The 20,110-nt window shown below is 35.0% G+C and overlaps 1 protein-coding gene across 1 annotated transcript in view; it reads right to left on the bottom strand.

Moving 5' to 3' along the window:
• The window catches only part of APPL1 (adaptor protein, phosphotyrosine interacting with PH domain and leucine zipper 1), a 39,837-nt gene that overhangs the window by 4,587 nt on the left and 15,140 nt on the right, over positions 1-20,110 (bottom strand). The window contains exons 7-21 of the mRNA XM_079116457.1: positions 19,812-19,870; positions 16,232-16,378; positions 14,807-14,889; positions 13,846-14,004; positions 12,892-13,080; positions 10,555-10,597; positions 9,178-9,234; positions 5,287-5,378; positions 4,684-4,866; positions 2,925-2,977; positions 2,201-2,375; positions 2,074-2,110; positions 1,334-1,480; positions 460-510; positions 70-159 (exon numbers count right to left, since the gene is read on the bottom strand). Of these exons, the coding sequence (XP_078972583.1) occupies positions 70-159; positions 460-510; positions 1,334-1,480; positions 2,074-2,110; positions 2,201-2,375; positions 2,925-2,977; positions 4,684-4,866; positions 5,287-5,378; positions 9,178-9,234; positions 10,555-10,597; positions 12,892-13,080; positions 13,846-14,004; positions 14,807-14,889; positions 16,232-16,378; positions 19,812-19,870 (1,565 nt within the window). The remainder of the gene's footprint in view (positions 1-69; positions 160-459; positions 511-1,333; positions 1,481-2,073; positions 2,111-2,200; positions 2,376-2,924; positions 2,978-4,683; positions 4,867-5,286; positions 5,379-9,177; positions 9,235-10,554; positions 10,598-12,891; positions 13,081-13,845; positions 14,005-14,806; positions 14,890-16,231; positions 16,379-19,811; positions 19,871-20,110) is intronic.

Here is a 20,110-nt window from a genome sequence, read left to right on the forward strand (position 1 = left end):
AAAGTCACAATCGTGAATTAAAGTGTTCACAAACACCACATAGATGATCCAGATATTAGGGATGCATACCTTTTCAATCTGTTTTTGTTTATTGAGTTCTTTCTGTTGCTTCTCTTTTACTCTCTCTATTTCTTTTTGTTTTTCTGATGCCCTACGATCCTAAGAGCAAATAAATGAATAAATGAATAAAACTAATGAATTAAATGAAATAATTTTAAATTTTAGATATATCCATTAACATGACCTTTGTAACTTTTTATACCTTTTTTTGTATTCATATATGTGAAAGCACACCATTTTCATTTTATGGTAGACATTTATCCAGATTATAAATAGCTTATGAGCTATAGCATCTATTGTTAATATTGCTTAGCAAAATCATTTACTTGCTAATATGAAAGTCACTTCTATTATACTACTTAACATTCTTAGAAAATTAAGCATCTCTCAGAATCTTACCAGTTCAGCATGCAAAGCTATCTGTTTTGCCAGTCCAACAGAATCACAAATCTAAAAAAGGAAAAAGTATTTTAAAAACTCAAGTTCTTAAAGTAAAAATTCAAGTATCCAATTAGCTGATATAACTTGTTTTATAACTCAACATAATATATTATTTCAAGTAAAAGCTGATGTAAGGATGCACCAGCCCCTAAACCAAGACTTGCGTATGTTTTCTCCTTTTTTGGGGGGTGGTAGTGGTAAAGGGTGCTGACGATTGAACCCAGGGGTTCTTTACCACTAAACTTCATCCCCAGTCCTTTTTCTTTTTTTATTTTTAAAGACAGTCTAAGTTGCATAAGATGACCTTGAATTCGGCATTCCTCCCACTTTAGCCTCCTGAGTTGCTGGGATTAAAGGCATGTACTACAACTCCTGCTCCTTTCTATGTTTTCTTCAGAGTCTGTGAGCTTTCACTGATGGCTCTCCCTCCTTCACAAACAGTAGTTCTCATTATTGCAAATTCATTTCTGAGGTAGTTCAGCCCTCAAAGAATGAGGGAAGCAGCTGCTGGTGCTGCATCTTAAACTGATGACACCTGAAACTGACTGATTATAGGAATATATTCTGTCCCCAGGATAAGTTAAAGAGGGGAGAAGATTTCACCAGCTATCAATGGTGAGGAAGACATGGGTCTAGAGAGTCAGAAGGCCCAATCTCATCAGCTTGGTGCTCTTCAGAGCAACATGCTTTGGACAAGCAACTCGATCATAGTAGGCAAAATCTGGGAGTTTTTTTTTTTTTGTTTTTTGGTTTTTTTTTTTTTCCAGAAATCTAAGGAAAAACTGACTATAGTATGTATTTTACAACAGGAACATTTTGAAAAGTCAGATACCTTTTCCCCCTCATTGTTTGATTCAAATATATAGCATACTGATGACAGATTACTTTCACTTCTCCCTCCTGATGTACGGAGAACAAATCCAAAAAGCCGCTTATTTTCCTGGTGTGTAGCGTACAAAACTACACAGGGTAATGGAAACTGCCACAGAAAAAAATCAGAAGTAAACATGAAATCTTCCAAACCATTATAGCAGCATCAGATATGACAAACTCATATGCTAAGTTCTGAAAATATCATAAATAGAATTTTAAACTCCATTTTTAACATACTGGTAATCCAAGGACAAATAATGTCATATTTGGTTTGGATTACCAAAGTGAATAAGAGTTTGATGAATGCTGAGTTTTATTAGTGATTAACACATTTTACAAAATCAAATTCAATAACAAAACTGATCTTTTTAACAAATGATTAAACACTTGCAGGTAATTTCAAACTAGATAACTATAAAATAAACAATTATGATCACTTTCTAATTCCTGCTGTTAATTTTTTTATATGGTTCGTGTTCCCTAATTAAGGGATAAACACTTAAGTGTCATACCAGATTGTGTTGATTCTTCTAAGTTACATTCAGCATTCAACTATAACTTTTTGGAGAGAGCCAGAAAATTAACTATAAAGTGCCTATAGAACAAATATAACTTATACTATCATACCTGAATATACAGAATCAAGATTATCAAGTTAATAAGGTGTGTATATGCACAAAGGGACTTAAAATAACTCACCGTGAGTCTTGTAACTTGTGTCTGTGGGTCAATTAACCTACAATAATTAAAAATTAGCAAATTTTAATTAGGCTGAAATTATGTAAACATTTTTTCCTACAAGTTTATTTAGGGAAGGTTTACTTACTTTAAACAATCACAAGTGACTAATAAATGTGATTCTGTCATACGAAAGATGTTATGGATGGCCCGAGCAGCTAAGATTTGGCGCATCGTTTCATAAACAACATCTGGATGATCATCTGACTTCACCTCCATAGAACCAAGGAATCGGACAATAAATAACTGATGAAGAATAGAATCTATAACAGAACAAAGTACATTATGCATTTTTAAACCTCACATTTCTTTTCCAAAATAATAAAATACACTGCTTCCTTTTAGATTTTCCAGTGAAAAATTCAACCTAAATTTAGAAATAACTTATCCAGGCTATACTGTACAAGTTATAGCAAAATTAGCATAAGGTAATTAATAATTCAACAGTGTGGCTCTGGGGAAAAAGAATTCCTTGTACTACTCTTGGAACTTTTCTAAAAGTCTGGAAATATATCAAAAAATAGGTATTGGAAAAACAAAAAAGTTATGTTCCAGAACCAGAAGTAAAACACTAGTTGTTCAGAAAAGTTTGAAGGACAGCTAAGGCATCGAGAATTTAACTATGAGATCAAAGTATGTGGTATTCTCTAATTCTGTGTGAATAACATCTCAAATCAGATTAAATTATATTGTGTAACAGAGGAAATTTCAAAGTTAAAAAAACAGTATAGTAGCAAAACAAGTGTAAATGACAGATTATTCACACAGTTTACTACAAGTAGTTTTAAAATAAAACTGCACATCTGTTCTACCTTCAGTTTCTGATTTTGTACTTCCTCCAGATTCTCCAAATGGATTTGTACGCCTAAAAAGTTTAGAAAAAAATATGAATAGTTACCATGAACCACATGGAACATATCTTATCAATAAAACCAGAGCTTACGCGTCACAAAAGTTTACATATACATTTTAAAAAGGAAAACTCTGCCCGTTCTGTTAAGGAACAATACTGATAATCAAATTACTGTATGACCTCTGCCTTAATCCACTGAGTTAATAGTCTGAACCCAATGTTGCTGTATTTTAGAAGACAACAAATGGAAGTTTAGCCTCATACAATAACAACAACAACAATCAACATCATTATAAGCCATCTTGCAGAAGTTCTTGAATTTTAATAAGCTAGCATAGGGAAACATTAATTTCGCTACAATATTAACTGCTTGAGAGAAATGCCAGGATTTCCTAAGACTATAAGAGCCTCTTTTTATAAAAGGTTCTCTAGGTACATGCTGTGAATTAACTATAAAGATTTTCTAGTTTTAAACCTGCATTTCAAAGGTCTAGGGTATAGCTCAGTGGTAAGAGTTCTTGTCTAGCATGCTCAAGACCCTAAGTTTGATACCCAGTACCACAAAAAACAAACAAAAAACAATCCTGGATTTCTTAAGGCATAAGTAACAATGCAAAAAGAAAAGTGAACTAGAAAAAGAAGCTAACTCTCTCCTTAGTGTGCTTGGCTTATAGCACACCCACAATGAAGGAAGAAGGGTACCATTCAAAGTAGGTCTTGGAAGCAGAGAGCTAAGTGGTTCTAAAATAATATTGGTACTAAGGTAACTACCAATTAATCTCTCTAAGATACGCCTGGCCTTTTATATCAAATGCTAAGTATATTTCTGTGATCAAATGTAAATGATTTCTCTTGGTCACAGCTTTGTATATCCAAATTAATTTATTATCAATTTTTGTTTTGTTTTGTTTTTGGTATCAGGGATTGAACCCAGGGACACTTAACCACTGAGTTACATTCCCAGTTCTTTTTATTTTTTGAGACAGGGTCTTGCTAAGTTGCTGACACTGACTTTGAACTGGTGATCTTCCTGATTGTTGGGGTTAAGGTGTATGCCACCATGCCTGGCTATTTTAAATTTATTAAATACCCAACAATTTAATAAATGATCTTGCCATAAGTCACATTTTCTTCATCCATAGCCGAAGGAAAATTTTAACTGCTTTGATAGGACTTTCTCCTAATATAAACAAAACATGAATCAAAAATAATTCATGGCAATGATAAGTGCTTTCGTATCTTCCTAAACATTTCTTATTCTGATACAAGGTATGTTTTAATAAACCTATAGCACATATATTGCCTTAAAGATACAACTATCAACTTTCTTCTGCAGTTGTCACAGCAAATACCTAAGAAATACACCTGATAAGCAATTCAGAATTAAGAATTTTTTAAATTATTTAATTTCTTTAATTCAGAAAGATGAGAAAAACCTGTATAATTTTTTCCTATTAAAATTATGTTAGGGGTTGGGCTCAGTGGTAGAGCACCTGCCTAGCACATGTGCAGCACTGGGTTTGATCCTCAGCACCACATAAAAATAAAAAATAAAGGTACTGTGTCCATCTACAACTAAAAATAAAAAATTATGTTAGGTAATTAAAGAAAGTACAACAAAGTTAATGCACATATGTGAGAGATGACTCTCAAATGCAGAACTGGAGTTACAAACCTTACAGACCATAGCATAATGTTCCTGTGATGCCGTCACTCACCTGCCTCCCTGGCCAGAGGTTTTGGCCTGGCCAGGTTGATCTTCACACACAGGAGAAATTATGTCAAACTGTATTGGGGTGTCTGGAGCAACAAGAGAATCTAGAGAAAGGGCAGCCAAATTTGTGGACTCAGATCCTAAAGATCCTGAACTGCTAGTTCGAGCTGTTGGTGGTCGAGATTGTCTAAGTGCAAAGGAAAACAAGAAGACACTGCATTTAGTTTTCTTTTGGAAGCTGACCACTTACACTATGGAAAAAAAAAAAAAAAAAAGTGTTTCAACTCAATGAGACAGTAAAGTAAATTTCAGTAAAAACACAATCCCAAATCATAGCTACCTAATAAAAGCCTGCTTTATTTCTAATTATTAAACTAAAAAAATCACCTCTACCTAGAGATTTAGTTGGAAACACTAAGGACATTTGATATTATCATTTACTTAGCACTCTTACTGATAAATTTATCATTCTGAAAATATACTTTCTCTGTTGTTAAGGGAACTATTTAGTACTAATGTTAAGTAGTACTGCTAAAATCAAAGTGTTCATGAACACTTTAAATAGCCCTTATAGATTTCTTTAAATAACTCAAGTGTGGTAACTCACCCTGCTGGCCGCAGGCTCTCATGCCTCTGCTGGAAAGAAGGGGAAGGAGTGACAGCTTCCAGAGCTGACTGATTTACTCGTGCAGCCGTTTCCTATTTGATTTTTTTTTAGAGGACAAATATTAGTCATGAGAAACCAAAAATTTGAACATAACTCTGAATTGCCAGATTGCTTTTGAGTTACACTAAAATATGTAGTAAAGCTACTACACCTTGATGCTTCTAAAGGAAGTCACCTCATCAAGAGACCCTGCCTAATCAAAGTCACTGGTGGAGCTAAGGAGCTGCTCTTAAGTTCTGTACGAGTGACCCCTGTGGGAACTCAGCTGACTCTTTAACAAGACAGGAACCAGGTCAATTTGACCAGCTTGATCTTAGATACCCAGCAAAACAGTTAAAACCAAAATATAGCCATTCTTGGGCATTTAACGGAAATAGTAGTTAAATGGTTAAATGTAACTTAAGATGTAGCCTGATAACTATCGAGAGAAACTGCCAGAGTCAGAAGTTTTTAGTCAGTTTAAGGCCCCCAGGCCTTCCTAAGCTACACAGGTAGACTTAATCTGTTTGCTAGTATGATTATCTATTCCTAAGTAACAGAAGTATAGAGATCTCTAGTAAACACAGGTTATACCAATAAAGGGATATTTTACAAAATCAGATGACATTAAGTAACTTAACTATATTTTCTGGGGACATCTATGACATTAAGAGTTAAATGTTGTGTTTACATTCCTGATAACCTGGACAACCTTAAAGTCCCCAAATAAAGGCCTTGTCCTCTCCAGCCTTTGCTAGGCCTAGTTATGGGAACAATTTCTCAGTTCTTCCACTTCCTGGTGAGAGATTAACTTCTGTCATTTTCATGATACTCAGTGGCATGTTCCAGATGCTGCAACATTTACTTTGAACTAATCTCATTTCAGTACTCATGTCTTTTTGTTCTTCTATCATAGAAGCACCCACCCCCAGATGACTTTACAACCTGCTCTTCCCCAACCAGGCTTCTTCCTGGGACCCCTCGATTGACCCGGTTTTTAAAAAAAAAGGAACTCCAAACTGCTTGCCCCTTGCTGCCCCCATTCAGCTTCGAAGCAGCCAGAATGACCGACGCCCCTTTTCATTTCCTTAACAAGCAGTTATGAGTTCCTACAGCTAAAGGGGGGAATAAAGCCAGAATTAAGGACAGGTAGTTAGTGTAGAAATAGAGAATCGGGTCAACTGAGGAAATGAAGCCATAAAATCATCTGCCTCTGCAAGTTGGAGACTGCCCCTGGAAGAATGGAATGTCAAGGATCTCCGGAGGCCATTGATTACCAAATTTACCTGCCTTTATCAAGGACTGTTTATCAAGGACTGCAAACAAGGGGCTGCTAATTGGTGCCCCCTGGGCTCTTGCCTGCCTAAAATCGCCTAGTCACCTTCATCAGGGAAAGAGTAAGTGCTGTACAGGTACTAATGCTCAGGCAACAATACCAGTCCCTCGGCCAAGGAAATAGCTTTGGAGAAGAGTATATAGAGACAGAAGTTCCATGATTAGAACTTACCAGAAAAGAAAATGGGGAAATGAAAGAATGGACATTTTTTAAAGCTGTCTGTTTTATCTCAACTCCCTAAGGCTTCCCTCCCAGTAATGGGAACAAAGCCCTTAAAGCTGTTCTAGGAAACAGCCCCAAACAGAGAGTAAAAGAGTAATTGGAGCAAGATAGTATTCAGGCAGTTAAGACACCAGAATCTACACCCTGTTGTAAAACATTGTGAAACTTGTTGTATGTTTCAGCAAATCCAGACCCCCTTTGAAATTTCCCGGCAGCTTTGTTCCCCTTTTCTCTTTCATGTGCGACCCCTCCCGATGTGGGGTTTTTTGTGCTAGGGACTCCTGGACACCTGCGTGAGTCATGAGTCCGGTCCCAGCGCCCTGGAATAAACACCTCTTGCGGTTTGCATCAAAAAAAAAAAAAAAAAAAAAAAAAAAGCTACTACAGTACTTCTACATTCTCTTGTCTCACTATTATGGTGCATAACTTCACAAAATTATCAACTGACGTTTCCTATTGCTTCCTATAATCTAGAAAAAGTATGATTACTCTCTACTAATATGCATAATGTGAAAATATCGTTTTTTCTACAAAGTTTTAACTATGAGATAAGGTTTGTAATGCTAGAACCAGGCACAGTGACTAGCACTATGCACCTTTAATATATTTGTTGAACACAGGAATTTAGAAAGTTAGGAAATATTCACAAAATGAGTATTTATAACTTTGCTGATAAAGTTTTCCTAATTTTCCAAAATATATTATATTCAGAAATATCTATAAGTTTACTAATTTATAAGTTATCATGGATATTTTCAAAACTTTAAAGAAAGAAAGCTTTCTAGTTTTTTTTTTTTTTTTTTTTTTTTGGTACCAGGGATTGAACTCAGGGATGTTTAACCCCTGAGCCACACCCCCAGCCCTTTTTTAATATTTTATTTAGAGACAGGGTCTCACTCAGTTGCTTAGGGCCTTGCTAAATTGCTGAGGCTGGCTTTGAACTCTTGATCCTCCTGCCTCAGCCTCCGGAGCTACTGGGATTACAGGCACATACCACCACGCCTGGTTCTAGCAGTATTTTAACTTATTGTTTATTAAAACTACCAGCTAGGGGTTGGGGAGATAGCTCAGTCGGTAGAGTGCTTGCCTTGTAAGCACAAGGCCCTGGGTTTGATCCCCAGCACCCCCCCAAAAAAAATAAATAAATAAAATAAAATAAAACAACCAGCTAAATGAAAATGGTATTTAGAATTCTGTTTCAATGCATAAACAGTCAATGCTATTCTATACACACTTAAAAAAGATGGTAAATTTCATGTTTTTTACCACAAAAGAAACAGTCATTAAGGACTAGGAATCTCAGTAGTAGAGTGTTTGTCTAGCATGTGCAAAGCCCTGGATAAAATGTCTAGCACCACAAAAATGAAAGAAAGAAAATAGGAAAACAACAAAACAGTTTTACATTTATGTGTCTCACAGCAAAAATATAAATATAATGCCACAAATTGATTCAAATTGCTATTCTCCTTAATATATATATTATGCTTCTAGATTACCTGAAAATTTTAACAATTAGAGTTCTGATAACTGGCAAGAAAGACCTGTAAGCCTGAATTATACAAATCCAAACACTGTATTCCCTGGGCGAAAACAAATAATTTGCTTTTTTAGGGGGAGAGGGGTACTGGGGATTTAACACATGGGCACTTTACCACTGAGTTATATCCCCAGCCCTTTTTATTTTTTATTTTGAGACAAGGTTTCATTGCTTAGGTCCTCCCTAAATTGCTGAGGTTGGCCTTGAATTTGCGATTCTCTGGTCTCAGTCTCGATTCACTGGGATTACAAGCATGTAACACCACACCCAGCTTTATTTTGCATTTTACTTTTGTTGCTCCTAAGTAACTTTACAAAAAGAAATAGTTATATTGGGAGGAGATCAAGTTACTAAAATCAAAGTGGTTTTTTTTTTTTTTTTGCAATACTGGGAATTGAACCCAGGGGTACTCCATCACAGCACTCCATTCTAATGCTTTTTATTTTTTATTTTGAGATAGGGTCTTCCTCAGTTGCCTAGACTGGCCTCAAATTTGTGATTCTCCTGCCTCAGCTTCCACAGTTGCCTGGATTAGAAATGTACACTACCACATCTGGCACAATTTCACTACCTTTTGAAATAATTTAATGTTCTAGGAAAATCAGACATTCTTAACATACGTTATACAGTAAGCTACCCAAAGTCAAATTAAAAGATTATAGAACTTGAGAAATTATGACACAATTAATAGAAACCATGTAAGCCAAAGAATTATTCAATTGTACTAGATCTGGGTAACATAAAATAAAAATATTACCTCTGGATTTTCACTTAAGTAGATTTGTTTAGATATGTTGTTTATTGTACAAATCCACTGCAAGAGGAAAAAACAGAAAAATCTGATTAATATTTTTTCAACAAACTTCTAAAGAACAATGTATAATGAGCAACTACACAGAAGTTTTCATTAGAATAAACATGTAATCTTCTTTGTAAGAAAACACCTTGAAACTGGAGGGTGTAGATGTGGTAGAACATATGTTTGTTTATTTACCATATACCAGGCCCTGGGCTCAATCCCCAGCACCAAAAATAAAACAAAATGAAATCAAAAAACACCTGGCTATAAACATGTGGATGTAAGAGAACATTCACATTTATTATTTTAGAGTCCTAAATTTATTTCACACAAGGAAATAAAAAGTATAGCAAATATGTTAAATTATAATTTAATAGTCTATATCTTTTTATATTACTCCCATCCTTAATCCTCACCAGACAAGACAGTCTGAATTCGTATCCTAATTCATACCAATGCACAAAATTAAGAGATAAATATCTTTCTGGTGAATATATTTTGTATATCTCCTTTGTTTCAACATAGAAAACATTCTGTTCTACATCTTCTACTTCACTCTCAAGTATCCCAGTGCCTGATGGGCCTCATTAAACTAAACTAATATTTTGTTTGGTAAACCATGCAGAGAGCAGAGATATTTATCTGTGTTCCCCAGGCACCAAAAGCAAGTTTTAATGTGAATTCTTTTCCAGGAAAAGTAAATAAAAGTAGATCTCTACATAATTTCCAACTATATCTTATAGTAATACAATTATAATTAGATAAAAGTCTCAAAATCAAGCTATGCTATATTTTCATGGAAGACTTTCAAGGCCAAGTTTTTGAAGTATCAGTTCTTAGTAGTACCTTACCTTCCATATTTGGTGTACCAGTAATAAAAATGGAGCCAAAACTAAAAGGCTTGTGAGGAAGAACAAAGACTCCCAAATTTTCGTTTTTCTGTCTTTCATTTCCCCAAGGTTTAAATTTTTAGTTGCTTCCTTCTATGTTACATCTGTTGCCGCTATGTTGTTAGTGCAGCAAATAGTATCTCAAAGGATTGGTATGAGAGAATAAAACCGTCACCTCATGATACTGACAGCCTGCCAGAAGGCAACAGACACAAGGTCGTTGCTGAATTTGAGCCTTTAAGATGGCAGAGAAATGATCTTTAAGGTCTCTCCAACTATAAAATACTGTGAGAACCTAAAGAATACCACTTTAGAACAAAAGACTTAAAAAATAAACATTTTTAATTTAACTAGGGTTTTCCAAAATTTCTATAATGAACACATTAGTTATGTTTTGCCCTCAGAAAAGTATTTTTAAATGTTGCTGAAGAAAGTAAACTTTTACCTCTTCATGGTCTTTTTTACTCTCTGCTTGCAAAATTGAAGATCTGAAGAAAAATTAAAGAAAAAGTTTCAGCCTCAACTTTTTTAAAAGAAAAAGAAAAAAAACAAATAAACCCCACAACCAAGAGTATTTTAGGAAGGGAGGCATCAGGACTAATACTTTAACAACTCTAACTCTGGCTATCTATGCAAGATGTACCAAAATGGAAATAGGCACTGATCCTGGAAAGGTAAGACCATGAAAGCATGGTTTGAGAAAATGCTTTTCAAACTTCTGGTGTTTATCTGGTGATCCCACTAGAAAATACTAACTTCATTGTTGACAGTTTCTCCTTTAATAGAGTTAAATAAAAATTTCAACATATGAATCACAACAATATTTAGCTTTTCAAAATGTGTTAATATTTTAAGAGGAAAAAAATAATTTTTACTAATTTTGAATCACACCAGGAAATATGAATTGGGAAATCATGTTAAGCATTAGCAAAAAACTGAAAATATAAAAATTTAAGTACTGTTAATAACATTAACAATTTGGTAATATTAATAAATGAACACAGGGATGCCTAGTGTGATCACACAAAACTGGCATTCATTATATGTTTGCAGAAGGAATATGAAATTAAACCACTTAATGAATATGAAATAATATCATTTTGTAAAAGATAGTGTGCCATAATATCTTTTTGTTAAGGGGTAAAGGCTGAATTTATTTACTTATTTTCATAATTTTTTTTGCGATGCTGGGCATCAAACCCAGAGGGGTCTCAAGCATAATAGGCACCCACTCTACCACTAAGCCACATTCCTAACCCCATAATATCTTAATGTGCATAAATACAGGGGGAACATGACTTTTATGGAACCAGAGGCTGCTCTTGAAAGTTAAGAAAGCTCAGTGTCAGTATTTTAAATAAGTTGCGGGGGATTGCTAACCTAAGCATCTATCATTAGGAAAATGTTTAAATTATAATGTATGTCCTTAAAAAGACTAATGCAGCCACTATGAAATATTTAAAATAAGTGATTTACATCACAATATTTCTTCACTTATTTAAAAAAGTGAACTCAGGATAAAAACTGGAAGGCAACAAACAAAAAAGCTAATTGTTGCTTCTGGTTAATGAGATTACAGATTTTTCCCCCCATATTCCTTTTTCTCTGTGCTTTTCAAAAATTGTGTTCTAAACACTACTACAGATTCTCATTTTTTTCCTTTTTTTGGGTACCGGGGATTTCCAGGGCATTTAACTACTGAGCCAAAATCCCCAACCCTTTTTTATATTTTATTTTAAGACAAGGTCTTGCTAAGTTGCTTAGGGCCTTGATAAATTGCTAAGGCTGGCTTTGAACCTGCAATCCTCCTGCCTCAGCCTCCTAAACTACTGGGATTACAGGCATGCCCCACCATACCTGGCTAGATTCTCACTTAATAGAAAGGTAACAGAATTTTTTCTAAAGGGCATCATAAATGTTAATGGAGAAAATAATCAGGAGCATATGATTAACATTTTGAAATAACACTATTGCTAGCACCTATCATATGCTAGTCATACACATGCTAGATTTCTGTTCCTCACAATTTACCAAGTAGAAATTACAACTCCTCTACCTACATTTTGTGTGTAGGAAAATGGAGATCATAGGGGTTAAGGAACTTGTCTAAGATCAGAAAGTAATGGATCCAGACATGGATTTTTACAACCCCACACTTGATACCCTTAATTATCTTGGGCTGTCTTCCCCATAGAATGCAGGATTTTCAGTGACCAGTCTCTTAACATGAAATCATGGTATTTACCATTTGATCTGGTTTCAACAATCTCAAAGAAATAATTTAACCAAATCAAAAAATAAAATTCAAAACTCATTTCTACAAGATTAAAAAGCAAATTATCTTAGCAGAGTGTGGTGGCACATGCCTGTAATATCAGCAACTTAGGAAGCTAGAGGCAGGGGGATCAAGTTCCAGGTCAGTCTGGGTAACTTTATGAGACCCTGTTTCAAAATAAAAAATAAAAAGGGTTAGGGATGCAGCTCTGTGGTTGAGCACCTCTGAGTTTAATCCCCAGTGTTTGGGGAGGTGGGGGTAGCAAATTATCTTAATATATATGCTGAGTCTAAAATGTTCATAACATTTCTGGATAAAAAGGAATTATCCTGCATGTTGGTAGTTAATATTACAAATTTTATCTATAATGCAAGTATTATCCTGTATTATAGATTTTATCTGTATTGTGCTCTAAAATACAGATGTTCATCTATAAATGCAGGAATTATCCTGCATTTCAGTAATTTAAAATATTATAAATTTTATTATTAGTAAAAAAATACCAACTTTTTCCCATCAAAAGAGGTGATCTGAAAACAGTATCGCCTATCTTCACAGTCCACAGCCATTACTGAACAGTTGTCTATGTCCATGGCCAGGCCTCCTGCTACATCTCCGCGGGCTTGACTCATTAAGTTCCCACCTTGTGTGAAGTAAAACTGTCTATCCCAGGTAGATGACACCAAGCCTGTTTTACTAAATGAAGAAAGTACATTCATAATTTAATAATGACATACCTAAAATTACCTTATCATCATCCAGAAACAAGATAAAGCATGTTACAAAGAACCAGCTTGCAAAGCAGTTACCATGGTGCCAAGAAAATATATCATCAGTTTTTCAGTCTCTAAAACAAATTTACACATACTGACTCACTCATGTGAATGTACCTTTTCCAAAGTAAGGCTGGAAATTATCAGACTGCAGCTATGTAATGATGATCCATAAAAAGTAAGTTATACTTCAATATTCTAAGGGAATAAATTCAAAACAAAAGAAGAATTTATTTTTTTCCTAAGGTCAACCTACTTCATCCTATCTTGAGGTGAAAACTAAAATTTTACTTGATATTGTAATTACATATAAAATGTGATAAATGATATTTAACAGCACTCACATGTTATAATAGATTTAAACTAAAACTCGTTTCATTTATTTTTTAATCCCAAATTATTCAATAAATATCTAGGTAGAACTTTACTTTGAAAGGTTTTCATTCGTGTACCTTACCACCAACAAATTCACATAAATACTAACAACACTAAAAAGGTTCAATCTTTAATAAAATCAAGACAATTTGGCAGAATATATTATATTGATAATACCAAATGAATATATGTAATATATATACGTATGTACACACACACAGACACACAGACACACACACACACACACACACACACACACACACATATATAAAACAAGATATATAATGTATGAAAATAACAATAATTTTCTTACTTTCTAGCATTAAGGTATCCAGCCTTTCGGGTTAAATTTCGATTAACAGGAAATTTTGTGGGGTCTGGGTCAGGCACATATAAAGGATCACTGGCTACTTCCAAATCCTCTATTGTCTGCTGCATGGTCTCTACATCACTGTCCATTTCCCTGCGAACACTAACAGAACAGATCATTTACTGTAAGTCACAGAACAAAGAACTTCTTACCAGTTATGTTTACCTGTGTATTTGTTTTATGCATATTTTTTAAAAAAAGAGACAAGCAGGGGCATAAGTAGTTAAAGTGACATGAATGCATTTTCAAAAGCTTTACATTTTAGATATTTTGGAAACAATTACTAAGTTCAAAAACTAACAAAAGTTACACCAAATGCCTGACTTCTGTCCTGTGTCTTTAAGACAACAATCATTTTTCAGGGCTGGGGATGTAGCTCAGTAGTATAGCCCTTGCCTAGCATGCATAAATAGGCCCTGGGTTTGATCCTCAGGACAGGAAAAAAAATCATTTTTATTTTTATCTCTCTCCATACCTCAGAATGAACACATTACTGCTCAGACTTTTCAACCTGATCAGAATGCAGAACACTGTTTTCTCTCTCTCAGCTTGGAAAACAACATTTATTTTGTAATATTCCAAGCAACCCCCACAATTTGGAGTTTAAAGATAATTTCACTGACAGATAATTACTATTATTAATCTGTTTTATTCTGACATAAAAGCTAGTTCTGTATCATTAAAATTACTGTCAAATTTGGCACTGTTATAAAATTCAGAGTTTATACTCTAGGGAAAAGATGATTAAAAAAATAAGAAGCATCCATAAGCTGTGTGAGAAACACTCTCCAGTCAGTAAAAATACTTCCTCAGGAACTTAAGTAGTAAATATTTTTAAGTTATGGCATTTAGCTATTAACTTATTCACATCATTTTATTTCAATTTTAAGGAAAAAATACTTACTTCTGTACACTTGTTCCAATATTAGCTAAAAATTCTTCCAACTGTTCATTAAGATTTTCAGAACCCATCTTAAAGAAACTTATCTGGGATAGAGGAAGAATGGAAGATTGAACAACACAAACATACACAATATAATACTTCATTGAATCATATTAAAAAATCTCTAAGATACATAGTTAAGTTAAAAGCAAATGATTATTCCATTTGTGTAATAACAAACTGCAGTTAGCAACTTCTACTAAGCAAATAGTCACTGAGAGTATTTTTTAACTGAACAAATATATATACACACACTGATATATGCTAAACCATTTATGAAAGTGAAAATAAATTTTGAAGCATATTCAAACAAATCATATACATAAACTATTTCATATTTACTACAAAGATGAGTTTTAAATCTGAGGAACAGTGAGTATTTTTATAACCTGAAGGATTTTCAAATTTTTCTAAACCCCTGATTTTTAAGGGACTGACATACTACCCCAAATTCAGTTTTCTAACCTCCTTCCTGATGCATACGTCTTGGGCACTTGAGAGTTCATCTATTACTTTTAACTCAGAAAGTGTACAGGAACATGGGACACACACAATATTCTCTTTCAGATCTATTATGAACCAAAGAGGGGTAGAATAGCAATAGGTATAACTTTGGAATTCATTTAGCTTCCTGCTTTCTATCTCCAATGGTGGTGGACAAGGTCCAAATACAACATAAGTGGCATCATTTATCTAAAATATTTGAAATCTTTATTACTTTTTAAAACTTAAACACACTGGGCACAGTTGTATATGCCTATAATCTCAGTTACTTGATAGACTAAGGCAGGAAGATAGTAAGTTTAAGGCTATCCCAGGCATCTTAGAAAGAACTCTGTCTCAAAATAAAAAGAGCTAGGGACGTAGCTTAGTGGTATAGCACTTGCTTAGCATGCATGTGTCCATGGATTCAATCCCCAGCACTATGCAAATAAATAAATGAATAAAACCCAGACACAAATGACTGTGTTAAGAATAGTTTATAATACTTTACATTTAATGTAAATACCAAGCTTGACATAAAGCTTTTTTTTTGGGGGGGGGGGGGGGGCGGGGAGAGTTTTGGGGATTGAACTCAGGGGCACTCAACCAATGAGCCACATCCCCAGCCCTATTTTGTATTTTATTTTTGAGTCAGGGTCTCACCGAGTTGCTTAGCACCTCGCTTTTGCTGAGGCTGACTTTGAATTCACAATCCTCCTGCCTCAGCCTCCCAAGCTGCTGGGATTACAGGCATGTGCCACTGCACCTGGCCCTGACATAAAGCTTTTGAGTTATACCAAAACAGCACAGAGACTGAGGATTTAGTTCAGTGGCAGAGCCCTTGTCTAGCATGTAAGATCCTGGGGCTCCATCCTCAGCCCCAGGAAGAAATATAGTATTTACCTGAGCTTGCATGTATCCAAGTAGAGGTTCTAACAATGCTATCTTCTTCTTGTATTGAAGAGTATTTAATGCACAAAAGTAATGCATCATGGTCTGGTGCTGTTTTTTTCTGGAAGTATACACATCTTCTGTTACTTCATATTTCACCTTTGAATGAAAAGATTAAAAAATACTATTATTTCCCTACTTTTTAATTATCTTCAGCGGTAGCTATGGGGACGAGCCTACCAAGGAAAATAGTATATATCACCAGCAATTGAACATAACTGTTTTCTGATCTATTAGAAATTCTTCAACATATTGAATAAATTGATTTTCCTGTTTAACTACCAGCCACATAATTTATAAATGCATATTTTCATATAACCAAGAATGTAAATATCTAAACTAAGCATGGCAAAGAAAGTCTACATGGAGGAAAGGCACACAATGGTTTGTTACTAACTTCACCATTAGTTTTCAACCTCAATCAGTTCACAGCATACATTCTCCCCTTCTGGTTCTCTCCCTTGCTCTTCTAATTGCCTGTCTTCCTTCACTTAAAGTACACGTGGTCCCTTAGGTTCTTTCATTCAGACAACAATTACTTATTGAACATCTATTATATTACATGCATCAGTCTCTTCTCTCTTCCTCCTCTCCTTAGAATACCTGATGAAGTACCAAGAATATTCCAATATACCAATGACTCAGCAAATACAAAATTTTAATCCCCTACTCCTTACCTGCAAGTGCCAGGGGAAAAACATCTCCAGCTGGGTTCTCTTTATGTGTGTAATATGTGTATGTGTGTATGCATTAGAAATGTACAGGTCAGTATCCTCCCCACAAAACTTGCTCTCCTACTTTAATTCTTGGCTTTCTTAATTATTCCAGGACCCATCAGTCATTCAGATAACCTAGACATTATTTTTTATTCCCCCTCCTACCACAGACCTTATCAATTCTACTTATAAAATACATCCAAAAAGTATTCCTTCCTCTCCTCTTTCAATAACATTAGCCGAGGCCTTCATTATATCTTTGTAAATTAGACGGGCATGGTGGTGTAGGCCTGTAATCCCAGTGACTTGGAAGACTAAGGCAGGAGGATTGTGAGTTCAAAGCCAGCCTCAGCAACTTAGCAAGACTCTAAGCAACTCACCAAGATCCTGTCTCTAATAAAATATAAAAAAGAACTGGGGATGTGGCTGAGTGGTTAATGGCCTTTGGGTTTAAATACCTGGTACCGAGGCGGGAAAAAAAGTCTTTGCAAATGATTCCAATTCCTTCCCACTGAATTCCCTCTAGTCTCAATCTTCACATTTTCATTAGTGTTATTTTTTTTTTTTCTGTAACACAACTGTGTGGTGTTACTTATTGACAGAATTCTCTGGTGGCTGCTCACTCCTTCAAACACAGATTTCAAGGTTATTAATTGAGTAATCTGGCCCCAAACTACTTTACTGTCATTTCTGCCTTATCTCCCCAAATACTTTCAGTGCTCCAGACACACTATAGTGATTATCTTCGCACCATCATTATCATAACAATGGATTAAAATTTAGTGAAAACTTGCTATGAGACAGATACTTTAGCATGCACTACCTAATTGCATCTTCATAATTATTGAGATGTTCTTGACAGGGAAATAAAGGTTTGGAATTAAGTAAAAGTACATGACCTCAGGCAAATAATGACCAAGCTGATTTGTCCCTAGTCTGGCTCCAGAGCCAGTGCTCTTAATCTCTGTGCTCTCCCAACTGTACACATGTGTCTGTGAAGGCTTTTTTTTTAATACCCTTATAAAATCCCCAAATAGTGATCTTCATGGCAAATGCCAACTCCTAAAAGAATAATCTTACCCAATTCACCAAAGCCCTCAACATTTCAGTAAAATCTGTTACTCCACTTAACTGGTATTAATTCTTACTCTCATTATCCTTATACTCTGCCACCTAGACTAGTTGCATGCATTCACACAAGTCTTCAATAAATGTGGAGTATCCACTCCTGGAGGACAGGAGTGGAGCCTACTCATATTATTCCCCCAAGGTACCACACCTACTGCCTGTCATATAGTAGGTGCTCAATAAATGTAAAAAAAAATTTTTTTAAGTTGTAGGTGAACATAATACCTTTATTTTATTTATTTATTTTTATGTGGTGCTGAGGATTGAACTCAATACCTTGCACATGCTAGGCAAGCACTCTACCTCTGAGTCACAACCACAGCCTCTCAATACATTTTTAATTTTAAAAATGGTGATAAATGTTTTTTAAAAAATACTTTTAACAATCAGAGGTAACACATGCCAGATTTTATTCCCTAGAGCTTTTAACTATTTCCATAAGGCAGAGTGACTAAATGCAGACCTCAAAATGTATATACTTTGTCAGTTTTTGCATCATCAAATAATTTCTGGACTAAAATTAGAAATGGAAAGCACATCTTTGGACTTTATGTGAGAAACATTTTCTTTATTGTCACAATGACTGTTACACAGCGTTATGCTTTAGATCTTAGGCATCCCCCAAAAGCTACGTGTGAAATAATGAAAGAAAGTTTAGAGGTAAAATGATTGAGTTATAAGAGCTTTAACCTAATCAGTATATTAACCCTCTGACAGGGATTAACTGGGTGGTAATTGCAGGCAGGTAGGGTGTGGGTGCTTGGGGGCATGCCTTTGGGGTATGTATTTTTGTCCTTGTTGAGTGAAGCACTCTCTCTTTGCTTCCTGGTGCCACGTCTCCAAGCTGCTTTCCTCTGCCCTACTCTTTCGTTCTGCCCCAAGGAATGGAGTCGGCCTTCTATGGACTGAGCCCTCTGAAACTGTGAGCCCCAAAATAAACTTTTCCTTCTCTAACTGTTCTCGTCAGGTCTTTTGGTCATAGCAGTGAAAAGGTTAAGACACACAGTAAGTCATACTCAGTTGTGGATTCCCATAAGCAGTTATTGTGTCTCTCTGAGCAGCTACAGCCAAGACTGCAGATACCAAGTCCCAGGCGCAAAGATCGACTCACCCTCAAGCATCCAATAAGGCCTACACATGAAGCTTGTATTAGGTACTGGAGAGCTGATTTTAAGGAGCACCCAGCTAACATTGCTAATATACTGTTCTTTAATCTTTATTTGAATGCTTTTCTCTTCAAATATAATGTAATATTTCTAGAATTCATTCCTTGTGGACAATATTCGCAGTAAATGAAGAGGGCCTCATAATAGAACTTCATTGGAATTGGGTCTTTAACAATTCAACTTTTGACTACTGTATCTCACTTCTCAATACAAGGCCACATAAAAACAGAACATATGCCATGTTACCAAAATACAAAGCAAAAAGAGGCAGTGTTTTATATTGGTCATCACTTACATTTATGTTTGATTATGACTTATCAAATTATGGCAGAAGAAAAGTATTTCACTTAAAAAAGAGACTAAAAATTATCAGAAAGGTTTTCGAACAGCTGAGAGGAAAAAATAAAGAGCAGTACAGCAAAACATACAAATCAACTACTGGTTCTATTTTTAAACAGGGAACGCTGAACAACCTAATGAAATCATCATTAATTGTGATACTGAAGGAAGTATACATCATACCTTGTCATTTTCTCTTTTTTTTGACAATCGGCTATATCTGTTAATTGCAGCATCATGATCTGGAAAGCAGAAATGAGTGTTAACAACAGTATTTTATAAAAGGTATAAATACTTTAAATAGTCTTCACACCTGCAACTTTCTGCAAATAATACTAAGCAAGGTAAAAATTCCCTATCACCTAATAACCATATTCAAATTTTCCCCAAAGCCAAATTTCCCCTAAATTATGTGTCTACTTATGTAACTAGTAAAGAAAAGCAACATTTAATTCCAAAGAAATTATAATCCACTAAAAGTT

This window comes from Sciurus vulgaris (assembly GCF_902686455.1).
Source record: "Sciurus vulgaris genome assembly, chromosome: 16".
Lineage (NCBI taxonomy): Eukaryota > Metazoa > Chordata > Mammalia > Rodentia > Sciuridae > Sciurus > Sciurus vulgaris.